This window comes from Grammomys surdaster, unplaced genomic scaffold (assembly GCF_004785775.1).
Source record: "Grammomys surdaster isolate TR1022 unplaced genomic scaffold, NIH_TR_1.0 99, whole genome shotgun sequence".
Lineage (NCBI taxonomy): Eukaryota > Metazoa > Chordata > Mammalia > Rodentia > Muridae > Grammomys > Grammomys surdaster.
The window spans coordinates 14536238-14563130 of record NW_021604578.1 but is presented as its reverse complement, the minus strand read 5'-3'; the positions used below and the strand labels follow the sequence as shown (position 1 = coordinate 14563130).

Sequence of the window (26893 nt, the reverse complement as noted above, 5' to 3'; positions counted from 1 at the left end):
TCTCAACAGGACGGGAGCAGACCGACTCTGTGTCTGCTCCAGCCCAGAGGACCAGGGAGGGGCAGAAGGGCGGTAGTTCTGTTTCTAATTTTTGCTGTTACATCCATACTATTTTATAATGGCTATACTGTGTATTCCCTCCAACAATAGTGTGTTGATGTTTCTCTTTCAATAGAAAGAATTTTTGTCTATTAGTTACTGCTACATTCAGCAAATAGTTGTTAAACGCATGTATCCTTTTTTACGTTAGTTGTTGCAATACGGTGAAGAAAACTATAACTGTAAAGGATATGTCAGAAAATCAGCAAGAAGTAGATTCAGACACTATTACAGATGTGGAAACCATGATAGATACAGAAGAAGAACTTATTAAACAATGTGAAGAAATGTGGAAAGACATGGAAGAAGTAAGTATCAACAAATAAAAGTGATATATTAGTTAATATAATACTTACATAGTAGACTTAGGAAAGAAACCGTGTTTGTTTCCTCATAGTTTTTTTTTTATTTATAAATTATTTGTATAGATTTTATACCTAAAAGCATTCTTTTAAGAAATTTTATGCTAGATAAACTGTAGAAAGAGAAAAAAAATAATGGTGGTTCTAGCTCTCAGGAAGATTTCTTTTTCTTATAGAGGCCATTCATAATATTGTATATAATGCACCATTAAGAGTATTGCGGTAGAATGCAAAAACTATACTTAGGAGAAATGTGTAAGGCAGTATGAAGGAGTCAAGTTAGCTTTCTACAACAACTAAACAGATAATCAAGAGCTTGTGAAATTAGGACAAGACAAAAATAGGAAAGTCAGGATGTATAGTTTAAAGAGGTTAGAGAAATCTAAGTAAGATATTATGGAAAATATATACTAGGAAAAGGAAATCTTGTGAACTGAGACTGCAGAAAATTAGCCTGGAACAAGAACATGGATTTTGTCGAGTGTGTTCAATGGGAGATCACTAAAAGGTTGGAATTCACTGTGAAGTGATCAACTTCATCAAACAAATTGCTTTGTTATGTTTTAAGGCACAAGTACAGAAACAGGACATTTTACGAGAATCTAGTTGTCGTTCTGTTAAGGAGTGATGAAGGCCTAAACACTGTCATTGCAAGAATGAATTTAAAAAAGTTTAAGGACATTGGAACTAAAGGACACAAAAGTTAATAAATGCTAGATTTGAGGAAATCATGAATCATTTCAGTACCTATTTGGGCCAGTAGATGTTGACTGAATTAGTACCCAAAATAGAGAATATAGCAATAGAAATAATACATAGTTAAGAATTATGAGTGAAACAAATATAGAAAATAAAAATGTTGACCTTGAAATTATGTACATTTTTTTATTTTGGTGAGATAGAGACACTTGATACACAATGTTATTTTGGTAAAAATTTTCTCTTTAACATATAGATCATAGATACATGTATGTATGTATCCTACTTGGTAAAGTGTCAGCCGGAGGGTGAATGAATTTTTTATGAATATAGAGAGCATCCTGTTCTTTTCAGTAAACTGTATGAATAGGAAAGATGAATAATGTATTTTTAAAAATCATTTTTGCAAAATCCTTGGCCCTTTATGTCACTAATGTTTTTACTAAATAATTCTTAAAATTCTTTTTTGTTATTTTCTACTATAGCAACTTAATTTTGAAAAACAACTTTTAAATTTTACAGAAAATTACTGCAACCAGATATGAGGACAGATAAGACTTAAGCTCCTCATAGTTTTACCTATCAAAGACAGCCATTAACATTGTTAGATGTTAAACTCAGGCAAACAATGTTTCTTGGAGGCATATTATCAGCATATTATCCTAACTACTTACTTATTTTGTTAATATTCTATAGTACTTTTTCAGTGTTCGCTTACCTCCCATTTTTTTCCCATTATGTGGCTTATAATTCACGCTAGCTTCTGGATGTTCTAGTAGTCACTGTTCTGTGGAGAGTGAGGGATACAACCAAAGTTTCTGTAGGTGCTCTACTACTTAGCTACATACACAACTCTTCTGTTTTCCTTTTGATACATTCACTTTGCAGCCAGTTTGACGGCCTTTCTCATGTCAAAATTTAAATAAATTCTGTATTGCATATTTATATGTTTTTTAAAAGGGTTATGTATTGGGCTTGTCTAAAAAAGGGAGAAGGGAATTGTCTATGGATTGTAAGTGTATCACTTGTTCTTTTTTACTTTTTAAATCAAGTGTCAGAATAAATTATCACTTATTGGAACCGAGACACTCACTAACTCAAATGCCCAGGTATGAACTTTTTATATTTTATCCTAGAAAATAGGTAAGCAGAATTCATTCTTTTTGTACAAAAAGTTTGTGTTTATATTAATTCCAATATAATAGCCTTGTTAATATTTATATTTTTTAAATTAGTGTGTGTGTGTATGTGCCAGAGAGAGAGGAGGAAAGGAGGGAGAGAGAGGAGAAAAAGAGGGAGGGAGGGGGAAGGAGTGAGAGAGAGAGAGAGAGAGAGAGAGAGAGAGAGCAAGAGAGCGAGAGAGCGCAAGCGAGCACAACTTTGTGAAGTCAGTTCTCTCCTTTCACATTTACATACGTTTCAGGGATTGAGTTTAGGTGGCCAGGCTTATACAAAAGCACTTTTAGCTGCTAAACCATTTCATGGATTCTAATACCTATATCCTTAAACAGTTGGAAAGCTCTTTTGTTTAAAATAAAAAACAAAGATCAAATCCAAGAACCAATTAAATATTGTTTCCCAGAAACACAGTTAGCCAGCAAAGATGCCCCCAAACTTAGTATCAAAGAATAAAAAAAATAATCAAAGAAACAAGAAATGTAAACAAACAGGAGTAGTTATCTTTATATCTGAAAAAAGAAACATCAAACCAGAACTAATTAAGAGAGATAAAACAGGACACTACATGTTAATGAAAGGAACAATTCATCAAGATAATACAACTGTAATCTTTTGTTCACCGAATATTGGAACTTATAATGTTATTTTTGTATCCATAAAAATGTACACATGTGTAGACATGTATACATGTATATATGTATAATAGACTCTACATATAATTGACCTATGATTTTTTTCTTGGGAAAATATGATTTCTTTATTGTAGAAATTAAAACCTTAGTAAATATGAATCATTGGACACTAGACCTGTGGTTTTCACACAGTGCACCAAGCACTGACTTTGAGAGGAGTGTTTCTATACCTGTTAAACATGTACTATCCTAAGTTACAAACAACCAAATAGTATAGTTTGTGGTTTTCTGTTGTGTTGAGAGTTCTCAAGTGATCTTTTGCAAGATTGATGATTCTTAAAGCAGATGCATAGGACTTAATATATAGTCTACTTATGGCTGAGATTTATGATAGTGAAAGGAGTCAAATCAGCCAGGGGAAAAGTTACATGGGATAAAGTTGAGAGGAAAGAAGATATGAACTTTCAGGAGTTGTCTCACAATAGAGTCATTTAACACTTTATATTAGCCTATCAACTTGTGATGTGAAACATTGTTTACCCTTCGAGAAACTTGGCATCCAAAGCTCTACCTAGCAGATCATCAGAATACCAGAAGATAAAGCAGGTATTCAACATAAGCCATATTCTTTGCTTGAATAGTTTTGGCATTGGAAGCCACTCTTAAAGAGTTCAGTTTCTGGAAACCATCTTGAAATCATTCCAAGTTTACAAATCCAAGGCAAGGGCTGATGCTATGTGCAGGCCTTTTAAGAAGTAGCAGTTTCTGCTTGCTTTGATGCCTCATATCTGTATGCATAGCACCTTCATACCTTTACCACTCAAACTCAGCTCTCTGTGTTTTGTTTGTTTTCAAAGGCAGGGTCTCATGTAGCCTACTCTGACTTTGAACTTGCTCTGTTGCTGAAGCTGATCTTGAACTGAGTCTTGGAAGGCTGACTTGCAATCATATGACACTATACCTGGCTTAATTCCTTTATGAAGTAAAAAAAGATAGACATATGGAGAAAACTTTTATCATGTATAACTTTAAAATATTACTGCTGTTTTATTTTTAGAAATTTTATAGGAGAATGAAATTTGTCATCATACCAAAAACACACTTAGCGTAATTTGTCTCAAGATAAAGTATAAATACATTTTACAAGCTACTAATACATATTTAAAAATGCTTGTTTGTGTGACACTGGAACCACTCTCATCATCTTCACATATATTTTAGGTTTTTTTGAATCACAACTAAAAACAGTTACAATATCACAGAGAGGAAATGAACGTATTTAAGGAAAATTTGACTGAAAATGCTGGCAAGACATAAAATGCTATTTTTTCTTTTGGGGGAAGAATGTCCTTCTATGTCAATATCATGGCTTTTTTGTTTATTTTGTCTTCTTAAGATATTTAGGAAGTAAATGTGATGTGCTTAGATTTTTTTTAGATTTGGAAGTAGGACCGAATTCATTGTTTCCATAGCATTACTATGTCATTGCTGCAAAAGCCGTTTATGAGCAATAGTTATTATGATAGGATATATTTGGTGATGATATTTTGTTATCTGCTTATTTTACAACCATTATTACTGAATTAATTATATTTTCATCAGTATTCTACAAGAAATAACTTGAAGTTTCCTTTTTTTTTTTCTTATAGCTCTCATTACTTATTATGCAAGTGAAATGTCTGACTGCCGAACTTGATCAGTGGAACAAAAGAAAACCCGAAAGTAAGATTCTTACTTTTAGGTTTGTATATTGTAGACAAATTAATGGGGTATTAAATTAATGACCTCAAAAAGACAAGATCCATTTGTTTTTTAAATTGCCCATGGTTGTTGATATTAGGACCCACTCCATTTTTCTTTTCTACATTAAATTCTTATGTTAAAGCATAATAACTTGAACTGTGAAGACTTTATTATAGTAATTATTTTACCCTAAAAAACACTTCCTTATGGTTAGTAGAAACTATGAACTGTTAATAAATGAAACTTGCACAGTGGAATAGTACTTTATATGCTTTTTGGAATAGGAAACACTTAGTCTTTATGCTATTTTTTGAGTTGTCCAGTTGGAGACAAATATACTTTTTGCTTATATTTAAAGAAGGGAAGTTGACTTAAAATGTTATAGCAGCAGTACCCAACTAGTAGATACTACTACTACAGGAAAGTCTAAGCTTCCTGAGCCATGTATTTTTGTATCTGATTTTCTGTATAGATTGCTCTGGTTTTTTTTCCCTATATCTATTTTGTTTCTTCCCCTCCCATTACTTTTCTTTTGACTTGCCCCACTGCAACCACTTTCAGGTTTAGCCTTCCATTTCTATATGACTCTTTGTGCCGGTTTTGGGGATTCTCCACTTAGCAGTCCTAAGGGGATATTCTTTTCTTTCAGATAGTATCATCTATATTCTTGGTTTTATTTACTAATGATAATTCCTTAATTGTTTTACATTTTGACATTGCTGCTTGATAGCCTTTAATTTTAGCAGTTCAGGTAGGAATATAGTGATATACAGTTGTAATTTTAAAATTTGCCTTTAACTATATATACATTTTTCTTCTTAGCAATATACTTGAGCATCTCTTATGCAGCTGTTAAGTTGGTATTCTTTAGAGATGTGTACTCAGCTGTTGTTCTTTTGTTTGTTTTTTTCAGAGACAGGGTTTCTGCTATGTAAACATAGCCCAATAATAGGCTAGAACTTAGGGTGCTTGTGCCTCAGCCTTGCTGCAAGAGAATTGTAGGTGTATACTACTGTCATACTTAGATTTATTCAATTGTTATCCTATCGGCTCCTTGCCAGCAGGTTCAGGTGAGAGGAGAGTGGTCCTGGTACTGCTGGGTCTCTCCGGGGCTGAGCGGGATGGTGAGTGTCAGTGGCCCAAAAGAAGCACACCAGGCCGGGAGTCTTGTTGAAGCAGGAACTCAACTTTAATGTATCAGCCTCTCGTTTATATAAACTTGGAACATAGGGGAGGAGGAGTTTTGGTGGGGTGAGATGATGTAGGGGGAGGGGAAGGGTGACGGAGGGTATGGGGTGACTGACAGGGCCAATGGCAAAGCTCTACATCAGCAGCAGTCGGGCAGAGGCAGGGCCAAGTGGGTATGGAAGTGACTGACACAGGTTTCAAAATTCAAGCCAGGCTTAGTTGCTCCAAGGACGCAGAAACTGGAGCCAGGCTAGGGTTTGTCCACAAGGCCCAAGCCAGGGCCGAAATGGGGCCGAATAATCCTACATGCTATACCAGCTATTTTAGGCTTCTGTGTGTTCTATCTATAATATGACTTCTGAATTAGTTTACTAAGGCTGTAACAAAGAATCTTACAAAGTATAATGGGATGTATAGCGTAAACATTGGAAATTTATTTTATCATAGTTCTAGATCCTAATAGACTGCATTAATAATTTGTTTTACTGTTGTTACAAAATACCTGACAGAAGCAACTTGAAGAAGGAAGGTTTTTGCATTAAAGTTCTAAAGGATGTAGTTATGGCAGGAAAGGTAAAGTGACAGGAGCAAGGATTGGCCAGTCACTTGGTGTCCAGTTTGGAAGAAAGGGAGATGCTTATGCTCAATTTGCTTTCTTGTTGTTGTTTGTTTGTTGTTAATTCATTTGGGATTTAATGTATACTTTTAGGGTGGATAATCCTGTTTCAATTAACCTAATATAGAAAAATCTGTCACAGTCATGGCCAGGGATTTATTTCTATGTGATTCTAAATACTGTATTAATTGACAAAAAAAGAAAAAAAAGATTAACCATCACACGGCCTGAATCAAGTTGTCAACAAAGTTGATTTCTTCTAGGATTTCTTATTGGCTTTAAATGGCCATTGTACTGTCAGCCTTCCAGTGCTAAGAAAATAACCTGAGATAAGTATCCTTGAAAATGCCCTAGAAGTTCTGATTTAAAATTAGAAACACCTTTTGCTTGTTGGCAATGGTGGGATACATGCATCAGAACAAACTGTTCAAATCATGAGCCTTGAAGTAGAGAATTGACCAGTCTCCTAAAGAACTGTGCTGCTAATTATCTAAAGATAGTATTAGGTCCCAACTTGTCAAGGTTTTACAGTACCTCCCTCTTAGATAGTCCTGAGGACCAAACCTTTAACACATGGACTTTTGGGAAACATTTATTCAAACTATTATTTTTTTCATGTGTGCTTCCCTGTGCCTCATTATCTTATTCTCATTGGATTAGGATTCATTCTAATAATATGTTAACTTAATTACTTATCAATAATTTTGAGTTTACTGTTTGAATATTGGATTCAATATTGGATACTGGGTGTTAGACTTTAAACATGAATTTGGGGTTAGGAGTATATTCCAGTCCATAATAACTTTGACATGTATGTTCAAAGAAGAATTCTCTGCAGCATTGGACTTGGATTTTTTTGTCTTTCCTAGATCTTATCTAAAATATCCAGTTCATGATATCTCCAGTTCATGAACTGGTATTTGATGAGCTACATATACATTTTAGATTTCTCCTAGGTTTTTTTTTTTTTTTTTTTTTTGTATTTAAGACGTAGCCAGTTACTAAATATTGAGTTCAGCTGCCACTTTAATCATCAATCTTTTAGGTCAATATGATTGATGAACTTTTTTTTAGTCTCTTACCAATGATTTGTTTTCATCATTGAAACTTTTAAACTTAAAAATTAAGAGACTAATTGAATGAACCCCAGTAGACTTAATGACTGTTATTAAAGTTTTTACAGTTTTGGATTTTTTTTCAAAGTTGTACAAAAGAGCATATTGATTTATTATCAATTTTTGTAGGTCTAGAGTCTAAGTATATTTATAATCGTAAAGTTTCTATAGGTCAGGAATCAACACAGCTCAGCTTAGATCTACTTCAAAGCTTTTCTCAAGTTGTTAAAATGATTTATTTTCTTGTGATAGTAAAAACCATGGTAGCTTCATTAAAGTGAGTGCATATGTGTTTTGAGGGACTATACACATGTGTGGTTGGGTTCATCTGTATGCAAATGAATGTAGAGGTCCCTGAGCAGCATTAGATGTTGTTCCTTGGGTGTCACATCTACTTTTCTTTTTTGAGGCAGAAAAGAAAAGTCTCTCACCTTATTGGAACTCGTCAAGTAGGCTAGGCTGGCTGACTAGTGAGCCCTGGGCATCCATCCTAGTCTCCCTGTCCCTGGGAATCCAAACACAGTCACTATGCTGAGGGTTTTTTTGTTTGTTTGTTTGTTTTTTGTTTTTTAATATGGCTTCTAGGTATCAGACTCATGTTCTAGTGCTTACAAGGTAAGTGTATAGCTCAAGATAGCAGGAGAAAGGGGAGAGCATACTGTTTTTGTTTCAAGAACTTTAGTCATTTTTATGGTTGATAATTAGTGACAAATTCTGTACATTTTTCTTTGTCTGAGAATATCTTTATTTCTTCATTCTTAAAGAATATTTTCACTGGTTATGCAGTTCATAGTTATCTTCCTTATCACCTGAAGAGTCTGCTGCTTCTGCCTTCCTGGCTATATAAAGCAAATACTGTTTTCTTTGTATGATTTTGTTGTTTTTCTTCCTGTCTGCTTTGAAGAATTTTAGCTTTCAGATGAAATTATAGTTTATGTTGGCATAGATTTCTTTAGGTTAACCTTATCTGCTGTTCACTTTCTTAAATATGGAGTTATGTCTTTTGCAAAACTTCAGAAGCTCTCTGACATTATTTCATATTTTCTCAGCCTCTTCTTAGCCTTTTCTTTTTTACTGAAGTTCCAACATGATGTTGTATCTTTTGTTACAGTTCTACAGCTCTCCTAAAGTTCTGTTTCCTAAATGTTTAATTAGGAAAAAATACACATAAAATATATTCCTTCACCTTGTAAATAGTCTCCAAAACCCTTTACATTGCATTTGTTGAAATGGTTATACTTGTGTTAGCCAGCTGTTACTGAAAAAAAAAAATGGAATAAACAATTTATCAGTAGTCAAAGTTTATTTGGCTCACGGTTTTAGAATTTTCAGTCCTTGGTTGGTTTGCTGTGTCACTTTTGGACCTGTGGAAAGGGAAAACATGGTGACTGCCCGTGTTGCTTATTTCAAGGCCTCCATGTTTCAGAGAAAGGCAAAAAGGTACCAGGTTCCAGTGCTTTGGGCCACCTCTCTAGTTACCTAATAATCTCTCTCTACTATGTTTTACCTCAGAAAGTCTCCCTTAGCTCTCATCAGTCTCAAAACTGGCACCCAAGCCTTCAACACATGATATGGTACAGATATTCAAACCATACAAGTGTCACTCCAGAATTACTTATAATGAATTTTAAAATAGGCTTTTAAAGTACATATAGGACAGCTCTCTTTTTGAAGGTTTTCTAAAATAGTAGAAAAGTTTTTAGTAATATATCATTTGATAATTTCAAATCACATTTGATTAAAAACTAAAATTTTGAATAAATATTGAATAGTTTATTAATTTCTCTGTGAGAAATTAAATATTTCTATTGTTGCAAAAAGTTTGTGTATAATATACTGTATATAATTTGTTGATTGTAGATGCATTTTTACAAAGAAGTCTGATATAATCTTATGAAGTTTTAACTATATTTCATTCTGTATAATTCCATTTCTGAGAGTATAGTCCTTGAAATTAAAAGCACCAGTACATAAAGACATAAGAACATGTCTAACACAATATTTGTACTCAGTTTCTATGGGGGTAAATCTCCAACCCAAATAGGACTGATCAAAGAAAACACGACTCAATAATTATGAACACAAACTATGTGCCTAGATTGGCCAGATTTACCACTACCTTATTTTATTCCCCATCAATGAGATCCCTTGTAACTTGCGGTTTTTCCAGGCCATGTCCTTCTCCATTGTCCTTCCACCTCTCCCTCCTCCAGTCGTACTCCCACCCCTTCCTCTCTTTTTCCCTTCCCCTTCCTCCTTTTTTCCCAGCTCCATCTCCTCTTCTACTGCCTAGTCACTGAGCTCCACTGCGAATACAATGTAGCAGAATAAGTATCCTGCTACAAGTTTCAGAAATTACCACTACAATATGATACATATATATAAGATATTATAGTTATTAAATGATGAATTACTTTTGTACTATGGGAGTTCTGCTGAGTGAAAACAATAGTAAGATATCTGGTATGCTATTTTATACCAACCGTGATAAGAAATAAACCTTCTGTGTTTCTGAATGCTTCCATATGTTTATAGGAGCTATGACTACAGAGAAAATAACCCAAGGAACCCCTTTTGTAAACATTACTAAGCATGTTTTTTTAGTCCTTAGAAAAGAACTTAAAAACAAAAAGCATAGATATCAAATTATCCAGTGTTACATACTTGCCGTTATGTGTGTAAAAATATTAACCTAGAAGTTTGGTAAAACACGAGTAAAATAGAAAACAGTTATCTCAGAAAAGCTACAAAATCAAATTCTTGATAATTAACTAAGAGATATGACTTTGTCTTATTTTTATTTTTGTAGTAATTCCTCTAACTGAAGACGTTTTGTTAACATTAGGAAAAGAAGAGGTGAGTTGTTTATGGTTAGTAAAATTCCAAATAATTTACAATTAGAACTTCTTTAGATCAGTTTATGACATAAGTAAACTAAACCACTCAACACATTAAAGTTACGTGTTTTATTGAACTAAGTATTTTAAAGATTTGAATTTTTTTATTTTTGCTGTTTGTATATGTACTTATTCTGGTGTAAGTGTGAGAATGTGTGCATGTGGAGGTCAGAGAACAACTTCGAGACAGAATTTCTTTGTTTTTTTCCATTGGGTGTGCTGGGGTAACTAGATCACAAGCTTCTACAAGGACTCCCTGTCTCCACCTCCCATTTTGCCATAGCCATCCTGGGATTACAGACTATATTTTGGAGCTTTATCCTCCCCAGAAATTAGTTCTTTGCAAGAATCAGCAGCAGATGATTCTATAGCAAACATCAGCTTGGTGTCCTCTAATTCAGTTTAAAATTCAATTTTCTATGGATCATTTGTTTCATGAGACTGCCTCTTACCAAAGATGACAGTTACAATAGTAAGTTTTCTGTTGTGCTTTTGACCAATTGACTATGAATCAGTTTGCTTGTCTCCATCTTCAGGTGTGAGTAATTTTCTAGAGAGACTCACAGATCTCACAGAAACATGCTTACTCATTTGTTATAAAAGGCATCACCAGAAAATGCAGATAAATAGCTAGATGAAAAAGATGTATAGATTAAAGTCTATAGGAAAGGAATGGAACTTCCATTTAGCTGTTCAGAAGTTCTCTGACGCCAGTCCTTTTGATTTTTATATGAAAACTTTACTATGGAGGCAAAATTGACAAAATAATTGGTCATTAATTAACTTAGCTTTCAGCTCTTTTTCTCTTTCCAAAAATTGGGGGCTAGAGCTAAAAGTCCCAATCATCTGATCATGCCTTGGTCTTTCTAGTCTCTAGCCCTCCTCTTAAAGCTGGCTAGGCTCTGCTTTTCATCCAGTAGTATATTAGAAGGTATTTATCATGTTAGAAATGTCTAGTGTGTTAAGAATGTTAAGCCAGGAAAAAGGGATTAAGACCAAAATATCTTGTCATGGTGACTCATAGCTGTCATTGGAAAGTTGAGACAGGAGAGTTGCCCGGAGTTCATAGTTTGGAGTAGTCTGAGTTACCTGCCGCAAAATATGGATAGGGGAAATAAGACTGAAGTAGCTATTATTTTATACCATACTGTTGCACAGTGGAGAGAAGGTTGTCTTTGTTATAAAGAAACAAAGATTAGCCAGGCAGTGGTGGCTGACAGTTTTAAAGCCAGTATTTGGGAGGCAGAGGCAGGCAGATCTCTAAATTTGTGATTAGCCTGGTCCACAGAGCAAGTTACACAGCTGGCCAGAACTACCCAGAGAAACCCCTAGCAGAGTGAGAGCTTTAGAGGCCTCTCCAACTTCTCTCTGCATAACCTTTCTTCTACTCCTTCTCCTCTTCTTCCTTCTCCTTCTCTTCTTCATCTTCCTCTTCTCCCTCTTCCTCCTTCTCCTCCTCCTTGTCCTCTTCTTCTTCTTCCTCTTCTTCCTCCTCCTCTTCCTCCTCCTCCTCCTCTTCCTCCTCTTCCTCTTCATGCTTTTCAGCTGCTCCATTATTTCTTTCATGATTTCTGTTCTTCCTTTCTTTAAACTGTTTTAAATATTCTAACTCTTCTCATTCCCAGAGTCCCAGAAAGGGTAGTAATTCCTTTCATATTCATGAAGGGATTTATTCTGACACTGGATAACTGAAATATAATGGGCAAAAATGAGCAAAAAAAAATCCCTAAATGATGTTTATAATAGATTTATTATTGCTGTGTTTAACTAGAAAGAGGAAAATTCCTTCTATAACTGTTTCTGAAGAGTTTGTTTTTGTTATGCTAGAGATCAAATCTAGGGAGGGTTTTGTTCATGATAGAAGGGAAACTCTCCCAGTGAGCTCCATCATTAGATCCATGCTTTTATTTTACAGTAAGGAATTAACATTGAATTTTTCATGCTTTTTTAATTCATTGTAATGACTTAAAGAGCTAGCTTTTGGCATCGTTGAGTTCTTTCCTCCTGACCTCCTCCTCTCTCTGTTCCTTTCACTGCTTCTCACATTTCATTGTTTTTTGTTCCTTATTATTGTTTTTTTTTAAGATTTATTTATTTATTGTATATGAGTACACTTTAGCTGTCTTCAGACACATCAGAAGAGGGCATCAGATCCCATTACAGATGAGATCCCATTACTATATAGTGAGCCACCATGTGGTTGCTGGGAATTGAACTCAGAACCTCTGGAAGACCAGTCAGTGCTCTTAGCCACTGAGCCATCTCTCCAGCCCTCATTATTTTAGTATTAAGAGTTTTATTTTTTCCTTTTTTAGTTTATGATTTAAAAAAAAGACCATTAATTTGTGGAGTGTTCCTTTGTTTCTAACAAGGATTTAGTTTCTTATATCTGAATATTTATATATTTTATGTATGAATGCTTTGTTTACCAACCAGAAGAGGGCATCAGATCCCAGTATAGATGGCTGGCTGTAAGCCACCATATTGCTGGGAATTCAACCCAGGACCTCTAGAAGAACAGAACACTCAGTGCTCTTAACCATTGAGTCATGTTTCACACTCTGCTTCTAGAAATTTTAATGTTATGTTTTTATTTTTAGTCATACTAACTGATGATTGAAGTCATAGTTTCTCAATTTCTTATTTATTGCTTCTTTGTCACATAGATTTTTTAGAGCTCTTTTAGTGTTCTCATATTTGCAGTTTCCTACTTTTCTTTGTTAATTTCTAATTTAATTCCATTGTTAGACTAATATGCTATCAGTATGATACTGTTCTTTTGATCTACTATTGGTCTCATTGATGCAGCGATATGTATATGCTTATTCTTTTTAGTCCAACTTTTTTTGTGGTTTCATTTTTCTTTTTTCTTGGTTTCTTAGTTTACATTTTTTTAAAAGCCATTTTGTTACATGTTTTAGTTAGGGTTCTATTGCTATGATGAGACATCATGACCATGGCAACTTTTGTACAGGAAAGCATTTCATTGGGGCTGGCATACTCCATTACCATCATGTCAGAAAGCATGATAGCACACAGGCGGATGGTGCTGCTGGAGAAGGAGCTGAGAGTTCTATATCCTGATTAGAAGGAAGCCAGAAGAGAGAGTGACACTGTGCCTGGCTTGAGCATCTGAAACCCTAAAGCCCACCCCCATGATACTCTTTCTCTAACAAGGCCATACCTCATAATAATGCCACTTTCTAAGAGCCTGTGCAGATTATTTTCATTCAAACCACCATATGACAACACTGGATTACTAGATATTTCTATTTTCTTCCTTATTTTATTTTTTAGTTACTTTAGAATTTATAAAAACATGTATAACATAACTGATTTCAAGTTAGAAAAGTGGAAACCCTTGCAGTTTGGAGAATGGAGTGGTGATTAACATGCTGTTCTAAGGAAAGAATGGTAGATAAGAGGTCAGCATGTGACACAGTTTCACAGTCTTTCGTGTTGGTTAGGTATCACAGATATACCAGTGTAACAGTTAATTAGTTAAGCAGCTTTGGCTCCTGCTGGGTCATGTGTATGCTGAATCTGCCCAAGAACTCTGAATCTACATATGAACGACACACACCTACCCTGCACACATACAGACAGGTGTGTGTGTATGCCAGCTAATTTTGATATGCCTTGACTAACTCAATGGCTGCACACTTCTAAACCTCCCTGAGGCTAGCACACACCCCACTCTGGTGTTCCTGAGTTAACATCTTTTAAAATCTATATTTCATCTCTGCTATCCCAAAAGGGGAGTAACCCATCATGGTGATTCTCTCTCTCCCTTGGTCCCTTGCCCATGCAATCTAAAAGTCCCGCCATTGTCTCTCTGCTCAGGCATTGACTTTATAGCAATTCTTTATTAGCAATCAGATCCAGTTTGGGGCAGGAACCCTCAGGTCTGTGAGTGTGGCTTTGGGAGCCAAAGTAAGACAAAGCATTAGAACCAAATCCCAACATACCAGGACCTTTGAATTTATTTTTTGCTCTTTTTGGAATTTTCTTCTACTAGAAAGTAAATTTATTTGGTTTGGGTCTTTTTTCTGCTGTTCACATGTTATCTACTCAGATCTTTCCAAATCATAACACCTTAGAACAGTTCTGTCGTGCGCCTCATTCTGTTATTATTTTGATTTGTTTTTATCTTTCTGGTATATATCACCATTGCAGTTATTTATTGCTTAATTTTCTGCATTCCACTCTTGGTTTTCTCCACTCTTACACTCTTTAGCAGTGACTGCTAGCTAGTAACTTATAATGAATATTGAGTGTCAGGTTTAACCAGTACTGAAAAAATGATGCGTATTCTTTGTCTTAATTTTTGTGTGTTCTCATTAGAAAAAGACCTAATCTACTAAAAGCAGTCCATTAATTTAATTTCAGTTTGAAATTAAAATATGTAGCTTGAAAATTCTTATATTTTATATTTATCAGTGGTGTGTTACCAAAATTTACCATCTGATTGCTATATATTTATCATTTCCAACTTTTTCTGGTAAGCATTTTTACTGCTGCTTCCACACTGAGATATTCTAGATCAATTTTACTGTTATTTGAAAACTGAACTATGTATAAGCTAAAAGACAAAGCTTTAGCTTGAATTCTTTTATTCCAGTTCCAAAAATTGAGATGTGATCTTGAAATGGTACTGTCTATCATTCAATCAAAGAATGAAAAATTAAAAGAAGACTTAGAAAGGTAAGTTTGTAATCTCTATTAATCATTGATACATACTGAGTTGGCACTTACATTTTTATTTGACTGTTTGTTTTCCTTGTTTAAAGGGAGCAACAGTGGTTGGATGAACAGCAGCAAATACTGCAAACTCTTAATGTATTACACAGTGATTTGAAAAATCAGGTTGTAACATTTACTGAATCAAGGTAATTAATTTTGTATTCTAGATTTTTTTCAAACAGATTTTTTTTTGAAAAAAGTATTTATTATATTATATAAAGTAGACCAAAAGGTGGTTCTAAGTGTTGCCCACTGTTAGTTGTTTCATCTTTTTTGGCATGACCTATCTTACTATACTGGTTTCACTACATGCTGTAAAGAATACTCTCTAGTTATGTGGATCAAATGAAGCTTTGCAACATTTTGATCAGTTTCCTCTATAACCAACCAGGAGTATGCACAAATGTAATTTATCAGTTTAATGTTTGTTTTATTATTTTTTATTATTAGAATCTTTAATGAGCTGAAAGCTAAGATCCGTAGTATAAAAGAATTTAAGGAGAAGCTCTTGCTTACCTTGGGTGAGTTTTTAGAAGACCATTTTCCTCTGCCGGATGAAAGAACTCAAAAGAAAAGGGTAAGTTTTAGAGAAGACAATGTCTAAATTGTTATAAGTGTATGTGTTTTTGTATAGGAACAAAAGCAAAGGAATGAGGCATAATAAGTCATACACACAAATATTCCTCTATCCTGTCATACTTACTGAAAAATCAGAGATACTTTATTGTTTAATAAAATGGGATTAGTTAAATACATTTTTAAAGATTTAACATTTTATTTTTTTTGTATATGTGTGTGTGTGTGTGTATTGTATGTGCACTCAGTACCCACATGCTTGCATTGTACAGCTTGTGTGTGAGATCAGAGGAAAACCCAATGGGAGTCTCTTTTCTGCTTCCACTGTGTCTGTTTAACATTGTCTCTTTCTGCTTCTTGTTATCTGGCCAGCATACTGTATTAGTGGGCTGCCATAACAGAATACCAGAGATCCTGGCATAAAAATGGAATTTTTCTGTCTCAAGACTAGAAGTGCAAGATTAAAGTCCTCTCAGGGTTAGTTCCTGATGAGGTCTATTCCTGGCTGGGAGCTGGCACCTTATCGTTCTGTTTATATTGATCTTAGCTCTACATGCAGGGAGTAAAAGTTTTTTTTCTTAAGTTCTCTTACTGTTACACAAAAGCAAAACAACATACACACACACACACACACACACACTCACACACACTCCAAAAAGTAGTCCTCATTGGAATTGGTCCCTACCCTAATGACCTCACTTAACACTTCATTACCTACTTATGTCCTGTTTCCAAGTACAGCTACATCTGAGTTTCAACACATACTTTTGAGGTACATAGTTCTGTTTACAACAGTGACCTTTATAACTTAATTACGAATACAAAAAGATAGTTAAAGAACCCAAATCCTTGCTCATTATTAACATGGTTAGTGAGTCACTAAAATAGAGACATTGTCCTGAAAACAGCATCTATAGAAACAAATTGATGTCTGATTGGCATAGTGGAATTTTATTCTTGCTACTATACTATCAATAATATATATGATTTTAATTAATTTTGATAGAAGAAAAATGAAGTTCAAATGTTGAACTTGGAGTTATATTTCTGTGCTTCAAATTATTTGAGCACTGGAGAGAGACATCTAATAGAAAGGAAACAAATTATGAAAAATATAAATGTTCTAAGTTTGTATAACTTCATCTCTCCATTTTTAGTGGTATGAATTTACTGATTGGAAATAGGAAAACATTCTTCCACCTAAACACCCATTCTAATTTTATGTTATTTTTATTTCCAGTATTTATTTTGTGTTGAGACACTACCATTAATATTTAGCCCTTATTCTATTTTATATTTGATTCATTACTTATTTTTTACCAGTTCTTAAACTCAAGCCAATAATTTTTAGAAACTTTTTTATTTATCTTATTTATTAATTTAATGTGTTTTGCATACATATATATCTGTATGCCACATGTGTGAGTTACAGAAGGTTGTGAGCCACCATCTGAGTGCTATGAATTGAACTCTGGTCTTCTGGAAGAGCAATCAGAGCTCTTAACCACTAAGCTATTTTCTCCAGCCCCTTAAGACAGTCATTCATTCATTCGTTCATTGCCAAATGATTTCTTTAGAAGCACTCCTGAGACTTAAGAATGCCTATTTAAATTTAATCTGTGTCTTTATATTTGCTAGTCAGCTTTATAACTGCTTTGCTTTATTTCCTCTCTTTCTTTCTGCTCAGAAGTTCACAGAATTAAATAGATGTCTAAAAATTATAACATCTGCAGTTGTATAAGAACATTTTTTTCTTTTAATTTGTGATGGTTAAATTACATCTAGATCATTTTAGAGACTAAATTTTTTTTTATTGGATGTTTTATTTACATTTCATATGTTGTCCCCATCCCCCACCCACCCAGAGACTAAAATTTTTAACCATGATTATAGTTGTGAGGGATCTCAAATCTATGTCAAGGGAAAAAAAAAGTTGAAGGAACTAATGAGATTAATATGCACAACACTTGAGCATTATAGTGGCCGTCTTCCAATTTTTAAAAAATAAGCTATTCCATGTTATTCAAAGGTAAAAAATTCAGTGAATCGAATCAATGCTAGGAACTTTTGATCTGTTGGGACCCATCAAGACCTTTGGGAAGGTTAAAAGGACGGCTCCCTTCGAAGCCTCCCTGAAGTGTAGTAGCATACAATTTGCTTGGAGAATTTTTGTGTGTCTCAAACATATTACTTTACTTTATATATAATATGTATAATATAATTTATTGTATGTGTATGGGTAGCTTAAACTATATTTTAAAATAATTATAAATGTTTCCATTACATTTTAAGAATCTAACTTTTTACTTTCAGAATTTGTCTTTATCTTGTACAATTACAATTAAGAAATATTTTTAAGCCATACGGTTTGATATTCTGTCATGTTAATTGTTATTTACATTTCTCAAAGAAAAACATTCAAGACTTGAATCCACAGCTGATAACACTCAATGAAATGTTAGAGGTAAGTGTAGAATTTTGCTATCCCTTTAGTGAAAAATCAGTTTTAAAAGCAAATATCAATGCTACTTTTATTTTCTATTAAGAATACTTGACCTGGACAGAGTAACACTTGCCTTTAATCCCAGCACTCTGAAGGCAGAGACAGGCGAATCTATTGAATTTTAGGCCAGCCTGGTCTACAGAGTGAGTTCCAGGACAGCCAGGGCTACAGCCTGTCTTGAAAAACAAAAATTTAAAAAGTTTTCTTTGTATGTGTTGGTTTTTTTTTTTTTTATTCTTTAAGGGAGTTGCTTATTTATTTATTTACTATCTGCACCCTAAAATTTTGTGCTGTTATTTTGAAAGAATTCTAGTTTACAACTCAGTTCTGCACCTAAAACATATAAATGAATATATAATCTTTCCTTAAATAAAATGTTTCTTTTATTATAATAGGAAGACTAATTCTAAACTTTTTAGTTTGGCATTTATTTTTTTTAAGTAGATATAAACTCCAGCCAGGTTATTAAATATATGAATTATTTTAGAAAACCTTAGGCAGAGAAGTCTATGAAAAGGAGATAGTCGTTTGCTTTTTAATTTTTTTCTTTTGTTAAAACAGATTTTTTTTCATACAGTATATTCTGATTATGATTTCTCCTCCCCCAATTCCTCTCAATTCCTTCTAATTCCCTTTCTATCTGGATCCATATCTTTTCTGTCACTGGTTAGAAAACAAATAGGCATTTAAGGAATAATAATAAAAGAAAACAAAAATAAACAAAATGGAACAAGACAAAAGAAACAGAAGAAAAAGAGCCAGAGAAAAAGCATGAGATACACATATAGGTGCAGAGACATAACACATTCACACAATCAGAAATCCCATAAAAACCCAAAACTGGGAACCGGTGTGTGTGTGTGTGTGTGTGTGTGTGTGTGTGTGTGTGCAAAAGATCTATATGGGTTTTAAAAAATGCTTTCCCATGACATTATGAGACAAAGAACCTGTAAAGTGGCCATTGAGTATATTTTCTTCTCGGGTCCCACTCCAGGACATGGGATCAACCACTGAGAGTTGTTTGTTTCCCGGTGAGACTTCCTTGGAGAAAACTAAATTTTCATTTGCAAGTGCTATCAGTTGGAGATAGCTTCTGGACTAGGAATGGGTTCCCTCCTACCTCTAGAACTAGTAAAGTTAGAAGAGTATTTTCAGAACTTAATGAGTTGGGTATAAGCAATCAGGTTTACTACCTAAGAATCTTTACTAATAAATATTATTGATATTATAGTATATCAATATTATTAATAATATATAATATAATAATATATCACTATCTTGAAAAGCTAGATAGAAATAGTTGTCTGATTTATACTCAGAAACTGTCGACATTTCTGACTTCTCTAGTTTAAACTAAAACTAAAACCTTTCTTGGATGTATTATTTTTTTGTAAGGTTAAAAAATAAGTTATTTTAGGCCCGTGAGATTGTTTAGTGGTTAATTGTGCTTGTTGCAAAGCCCAGTTATATGAGTTCAATCCCCAGGACCCACGTAGTGGATGGAGAGCCAATTCCTGCAAATTATCCTTCAATTTGTCCATCATTCTGTGTATTTGTACATACAGAGAAACAAATATAATAAAAATTTTAAAGTGACACTTTATGTAAAATATTGATAATATTATCTGAGACACATGGTTATAAATTGGGATACAATATAAAACTTAGAAAACCAAATATTTTCTTTGCAGTTCATATTATCAGTGACAAAAGTAACTAATACTTAGTTATTTTTAGTGAAAAAAAACCAGCACACTCATTTTAAATTTGAATTTTTACCATATTTCTACTGTCTTTTTATTAGCATTTTAATTAATATAATCTAATAAAAGTTGGAATTGAAAGATAAGATCACTTTATTTGTTTGCTTTTTATAGCATTGGGATAGAAAGCAGGTCCTCACTATAGGCAAGTACTGCACCAGTGAGTTATATATCCAGCTCATAAAAATTTTATATTAAGATAAATAACTACTATAAAATATGGAAGTATTTCTTTGTCATAATACTTAAAAGAAAGGGGATTGTAAGCTTTTTATTTCACAGAATGAAGGACTTGAAATGGGCATATTAGTGACAATTGACATTTTTATTTTCTGAATTTAAATATTGATATTATAACTTAAGATTGAAATTAGGGGTTGGCAGGTTAATTTTAGTCACTTTAATAACACTTTATATTTGTATAAATTGTGCCTTTTCATGATCTTTAAAATAATATTTTTCAGTTAAAACTTTGACCTGCAATTAATGATTTGTCACTAATTATGTACACCTAAAAAACCTTTAATTGTTCTTAGTTCTGTGATCTAGTTTCATAAATTGTTAAAAGAACTGAGAGGTTGATGGAGAGGGAAAACAATAATACATTAACCATTCTTATCACATTTCTTTGAAACATTAGTTTTCAAATAATTGAATATAATTGCTTTACGAAAAATCTCTGCAAATGCCAGTAGATTTGTTGAAGACTATTGAGTCTTAGATATCATTAACAAGCTTCTGTAAACTTTCTGTTGATGACAATACTTTGGTTTTCTTTTATTTTAAAATTAAGTTTTTGAGATAACTTAAAAAATACTGTTGGATTATGGTATTTTCATATACATGTGTTATTGTACCTTGCTCATTTTTTGCCCCAATTCCTACCTTCTTCTATTCTTACTCCTCTCTTCCTGGTACCCTTCCACCAAATAGTCTCCCTTATTTTGTTTTACTTCCCTTGCTGAACTCTTGCTTTCTTCCCTTCTCTGTGCCTATTTCTCTACCCTCTATCCCACCCCCACCAGCACTCTTTCATTCTGTTCATATACACACATGTACACACACATATACATACACATATACACACACTCTGTTCATACATACACACAGACACACACACTCTGTTCATACATACACACAGACACACACACTCTGTTCATACATACACACAGACACACACACTCTGTTCATACATACACACATACACACATACTTTGTTGATACACACACACACATACACACACACTTTCCTACTTAAATCTAAATTCCATGTAAGGGAAACAGAACTTTAGTCTAAGTTTGGCTTATTTCATTTTAAATCACATTTTCTAGTTCCATTTTCCTGAAAATGAGATAATTTCATTATATGCATATATATTATTCATTGTATATGTAAGTATGTATATATATTACATTTTTTTATGGACTCATCTGTTGATATTCTCCTGGAGTGAGAACCCTGGTTCTCAACAGATTAGAACCTAATAAGAAGGCACATTTCCATGTGGAATAGAATTTGAGAAAAGCTACCCTATAACACTCAAAGTTTGTCAAATTTCACTGTAAGATCTCAACTTCCTTGGTAAAGTAATCAGAAATATTGAGGGAGAAGATGAAGAAAATGATAATGACAAAGAGCTATTTTTTTGAAGAATTAACATAAGAGTAGATGTGTTAAACTATAGGGTCAAACTGGTGATCATTTGTACTTTGTGTTCAGTTTATAAAATTTTAATTTTGTCTCCCATAGTGATGGAGATGAAACCCAGGGCCTTATGTAGCTAGCTGTGTTCTACACTTGATGTATAAATTTTGTTTTTTATAATTCTTGCTCGTATTTTAAATGAAATTATGCTAAAAGAAGTAGGAAAGTTGTAAATATTTCTAGTCAGTTTTTAAGAATTGTTTTTATTTTACTGGGGATTCATTTTAACACATATTCCATCCACTAGTGTCAGTAGTCTTTAAAAACGGGCATTGTTTATATAAAGTAATGTTTATGAGCAGCTGTTTAAGGAGAAGAGTAGTCAGTGTTCTTTGATGCAATACTATTGTTTTATGAAAGTATGTAGATTTTCCCACAAAAAGTACATTTCTAATAATTTTTTTCTTAGGTGCTTATAAATAGAATGTTTGATGTTCCACATGATCCATATGTTAAAATTAATGATTCCTTTTGGCCACCATATATTGAGCTGCTTCTGCGTTATGGAATTGCTTTGAGACATCCAGAAGATCCATCCCGAATAAGATTAGAAGCCTTCCATCAGTAAAATGATGGTCTGTTTTCACACAGTATGGAATCTGTGGATTCCATACACCCATGGATAAAGAAAACACAAGACTATTTAAATAAAGAATATTATTTGCAAATCAATGGCATAGTCTATCTTTTTTGTTGTTGTTTTAAAATACGGTCTCATGTATCCTTCCCAGCTGGTATTGGCTTGTTGAGTATTCAGTTGGGTTACAATCCTTCACCACCATGCCCTGGTTGTCTTGAAATGACTTATACTTCATTGTATGTGTTCAAAATGGGCCTTTAAACTGTGTAAGTAAGAATGCAAGTAAAAATATTGTAGACTCTTAAAGCATTTAATGTGACTTGACTCATTCAATATTCTTAGGAAAATCTTAAGAATATGTGATTTTGAAATAACAGAAAAGAATATGAAAGACAACAAAACAACAAAAGGATTTGTGATTTTTGCTAATTTATATTTTTTTATACTGTGCCATCATTTAAGCTATTTCAGTTCTATTTGGCACTTAATAATAGTTTTATATTTAGTAATTATAATAAAATGTTAGAGGGTTGGGTTTTTTTTTTTTTGTGCTGGGGATTGAACTTAGGACCTCATGCACAGTAGGTGAGTATTTTTATATAGTAATATAGTAAATGATATAATTCTAAAACGTTATGTGCATATGCTTTTCTAGATGTGTTATAAATTGGAATACAAAAAGCTAATATTTAGTCAGGCATACTGGCACATGCCTTTAATTTTAGCATTGGGAGGCAGAGGGAGACATTGCTGTTAGTGGAGGACAGCCTGGGTATGTAGAGAGACATGTCTCAAGGAAAAAAACAAAAAAAAACAAGACCAGCCAAATAAACTAATGTTCAACGCTAAATTGAATTATTATTATTATTTTTCTTTCTTGAGATGGCATCTCCTATAGCTCTGCCTGTCATCAAATTTACTAGTCCTCCAACTTCTTGAGTACCTGAACAACAGCTATGCTATGCTTGATTCAAACCCACAGCCTTATTTATGTTAAGCAAATATTCTACCAATAGAGCTACATCTTCAGCCCTAAAAATATTTTAATAACTATTATGTGGTAGATAATTTATTTTAAATTGCTGTATTAAAACTAATATCCCTTTTTTTCTAAAAATCTAGCTATTCATGCTGTGATATATTTTTATAAACAGATAATTTTCTCAAGTATATGAGAATTCTAAACTTATTATTTTTTGTTTTCTACTGTAAGTCACAGTTTTCTTGTTTGCTTTATTTAATCTTCTTTTAAAATAAGCAAATAATATTGTAGAAATGTTACTTTAAAAATAGAAATACTTTTATTTACTTAAGGTTGGAGGTGGGGTGAGGTGGCGCTGAAGATATAACTCAGCTATAAAGAGTGCTTGACTAGAGCAGAAGGCCCATGGTAGAATTCTTAGCACAGAATAAACAGCGTGACTTTTATGTTATTTATTTATTCATGCTTGCTCTCATAGTTTGCTTTCTTATTGACTTTTGAGACAGTCTCACTTTATTATCCAGGCTGCCTCAAAACAGTCATCTTCCTCCCTTAGTCCTTCTTTTATGTGCTTGGAATATTGACATGCAGCACTTGGCCTTGCTTAGGATGCCTGCTTTTTAAGACATAAGAAAAAAAAAATTGCCTGCCTTGAATTTTGAAGCTTGTGAGTAAGGATAAAGTAATCTACATTAAGAAAATAAAGCCAACATGTGGAGGGCTGGGGATAAAGTTCCATAAGGTGCTTGCCTAACACACACAAAGCTCTGTTTTATCTTAGCACCACATGACCAGGTTTGGTGATGGTATATGTCTATATAATCACAGCACTGAGGTGGTGGAAGCAGGAGGATCAGAAGTTTAAGGTGATCTTCAGCCATATGGAGATGTGAGACCAGCTTAGGATGCATGAGACTCTCTCAAAATAAAGGGAAAAAAAATTAAATTATGTGCCCGGGCTGGTTAATTCTCGTGCTGTTGCCTCCCAAGTGTCCAGCACCATGCTCAGCACTTAGGATTTTTATTTTTAGTTTTTATTTATTTTTTTTTTCGTTTTTTTTCAAGTCAGGGTTTCTCTGTGTAGCCCTGGCTGTCCTGGAACTCACTCTGTAGACCAGGCTGGCCTCGAACTCTCGAACTCAGAAATCCGCCTGCCTCTGCCTCCCAAATGCTGGGATTAAAGTCGTGCGCCACCACCGCCCGGCTAGGATTTTTATTTTATTTGCTTATTCAGGCTTGCTTATTTTTATACTTATGGCTGTTTGCCTGCATGTATGTGTATTTACCACTTGTATGCCAAGTGCCATTGGAAACCAGAAGAGCCATCATTGAGATGCTGGAAATAGAACCCAGATTCTCAGGAAGAGCAACCGGTGCTTTTAACCTCTGAGCCATCTTTTCAGCCTCACTCATCACTTGTATTTTAGAGAATATATATTTCTTTTAGGGAAAGATTATGTATATACCTTTCTAGGGAAAGATTATGTATATACCTTTCTAGGTATAATACTGAAGGAGTGAGTAACTTTTTAATGACTGCTTTGAAGTTACCTGAACAAGAGATAATTCTGCAGAGAAGATCCAACAATTTTGTAGAGAAGGAAGCATTGTCTTCTGTTGTGAATTCCAAGAGTAGATAAAAGCAAAAGTTAACAGAGTCACTTATCTGACAAGTCTGTTTCACTTTCTACTTAACCAACTATCAATTTTTTTTCTAGCCAGATGTAAACTGAAATTTCACTAGTTTCTATCTATAACCAATTTAAACTTAGTCCCTCAAACCTTTTTTTTTTTTTTTTTTTTTTTTTGGTGTCTTCGAGACAGGGTTTCTCTGTGTAGCCCTAGCTGTCCTGGAACTCACTCTGTAGACCAGGCTGGCCTCGAACTCAGAAATCCACCTGCCTCTGCCTCCCAAGTGCTGGGATTAAAGGCGTGCGCCACCACTGTCCGGCTCTCTCAAACCTTTTTTGGGCTTTTTAAATAGTGTTGTAGAAAATGTATAAAGTGCTGAGAACAATGTCTTTTTGTTTCCACGATTTCAGGAAAATCACCGAAATCTATTAGGATTTAGAATTTGTTCTTTCATTAACTGATGAAGATTAAATTATAAAGATTGGGTATCCCATACTTGAAACATTAAGATTAGGTTTGTTTCAGATTTGAAAATTGGGGCTTTGTTAGTTCTTGGGACTGAGAAATGTTGAGTATATTTAGTTGTAGAGTGTTTGTAGATTTTACTGGATCAAGAGACTTAATCTACAATCTGAAATGTCCTGAAATATGAACCTTTTGAATACAAGTATTCCAGGTTAGGAATACCAATGTTTTTGAATATTTTTTCTATAAATCATGATGGTAGTTTAATTTACAAACAAAAATTTTAGTGTGCTGCAGTATATCTTTGATTTGATTGATATATAGAATTATACATTAGAATGGTGTAGGAGAAATTACATTTCTGGTTAGAAATTAAGCCCCAGGGAATGTTTTCTGGCTATTATATTTTATTTGATATGCTTCTGCATTACTCCATTGCTTTGATTTAGTTTCCTTCTTATACATCAGTCATTGGCAGAACATCTAAAAAATTAGCCTGATGAAAAATTTGTTTTGGGTTTAGAATTTTAGAGATCAGTCAGTGCATGGTTGGCCAGCTCCAAAGCACCCAAGCATGTGTAGTTGTTTAAAGCTCTTTCCAAATAACAGTTTTCTGAACTTCCACTGGTGACACTAAATTGGTAAGGAAAAATTGATTCCAACTGTATATCACTAGCAAATACATGTCCCCAATGTACACTTCTATGATTTGGTACATAATTACAAAAGGTAGAAGTAGTCAAATGATCTATGCTCACCAACAACTTTGAGCTCATAAAAAGTAACATCTTGACTACTTTCTGTGAGTGTCTCATAAGGTAATTGCTGCCATTGCTTCCAAGGTATCTGCTTTTGCTTTCTCAAGTACTTTATGATTAAAACGTGTACTTGCTCACTTTATATATCTGTTTATAACTTGTAATTAATAAGAACATAAACCTGGACCAAAGGAATCTAATCTCCCCATTTAACCACCCCAAGAATAACTCAGAAAAGTTAGAGTCAAAAAAAGATACAGAAAATATTTTTGCCAAGATTCAACATTAATCTGTGATAAAATTTAAGAGCAGTTTGAAATTTGGGGTGCCTGAGAGATCTCTTAGTGGTTAAGAATGCTTTGTGCTTTTTTAGGGGATCCAAATTCAGTTCCTGGTCCATGTCAGGTGGCTATCAATCACCTATAACTTCAGGTCCAGGGGATCTGTCACCTTCTGGATGCCCAAGAACATACATATACCTCTTACGTGTCTTTTTAGAAGATATATATTCCTATATAATTAATTGTAGAGGAATTTTAATCTAGCAACATGGCTGCTCTAGCAAGGGATCACATCCAAAAACCTTCTAGGTCTATATGATCCAGCTGGAATGCAGACACACCTTTAATACCTACTTTACTTCCTAACAATGGAGT

The 26893-nt window shown here is 33.8% G+C and overlaps 1 protein-coding gene across 2 annotated transcripts in view; it reads left to right on the top strand.

The window, feature by feature from the left end:
- Positions 1–22492, top strand: part of Cenpk (centromere protein K) — a 25520-nt gene extending 3028 nt beyond the window's left edge. The window contains exons 2-10 of one of the 2 annotated variants that reach the window (XM_028784100.1): positions 251–407; positions 2213–2269; positions 4621–4693; positions 10479–10489; positions 15152–15234; positions 15321–15419; positions 15724–15850; positions 18260–18313; positions 22230–22492. In XM_028784100.1, coding sequence (XP_028639933.1) covers positions 291–407; positions 2213–2269; positions 4621–4693; positions 10479–10489; positions 15152–15234; positions 15321–15419; positions 15724–15850; positions 18260–18313; positions 22230–22388 — 780 coding nt within the window. In that variant the 5' untranslated portion in view covers positions 251–290 and the 3' untranslated portion in view covers positions 22389–22492. Of the gene's footprint in view, positions 1–250; positions 408–2212; positions 2270–4620; positions 4694–10442; positions 10490–15151; positions 15235–15320; positions 15420–15723; positions 15851–18259; positions 18314–22229 lie in introns of both variants that reach the window. The other variant, XM_028784097.1, reaches the window with a different exon arrangement.
- Positions 22493–26893: the final 4401 nt, after the last annotated feature.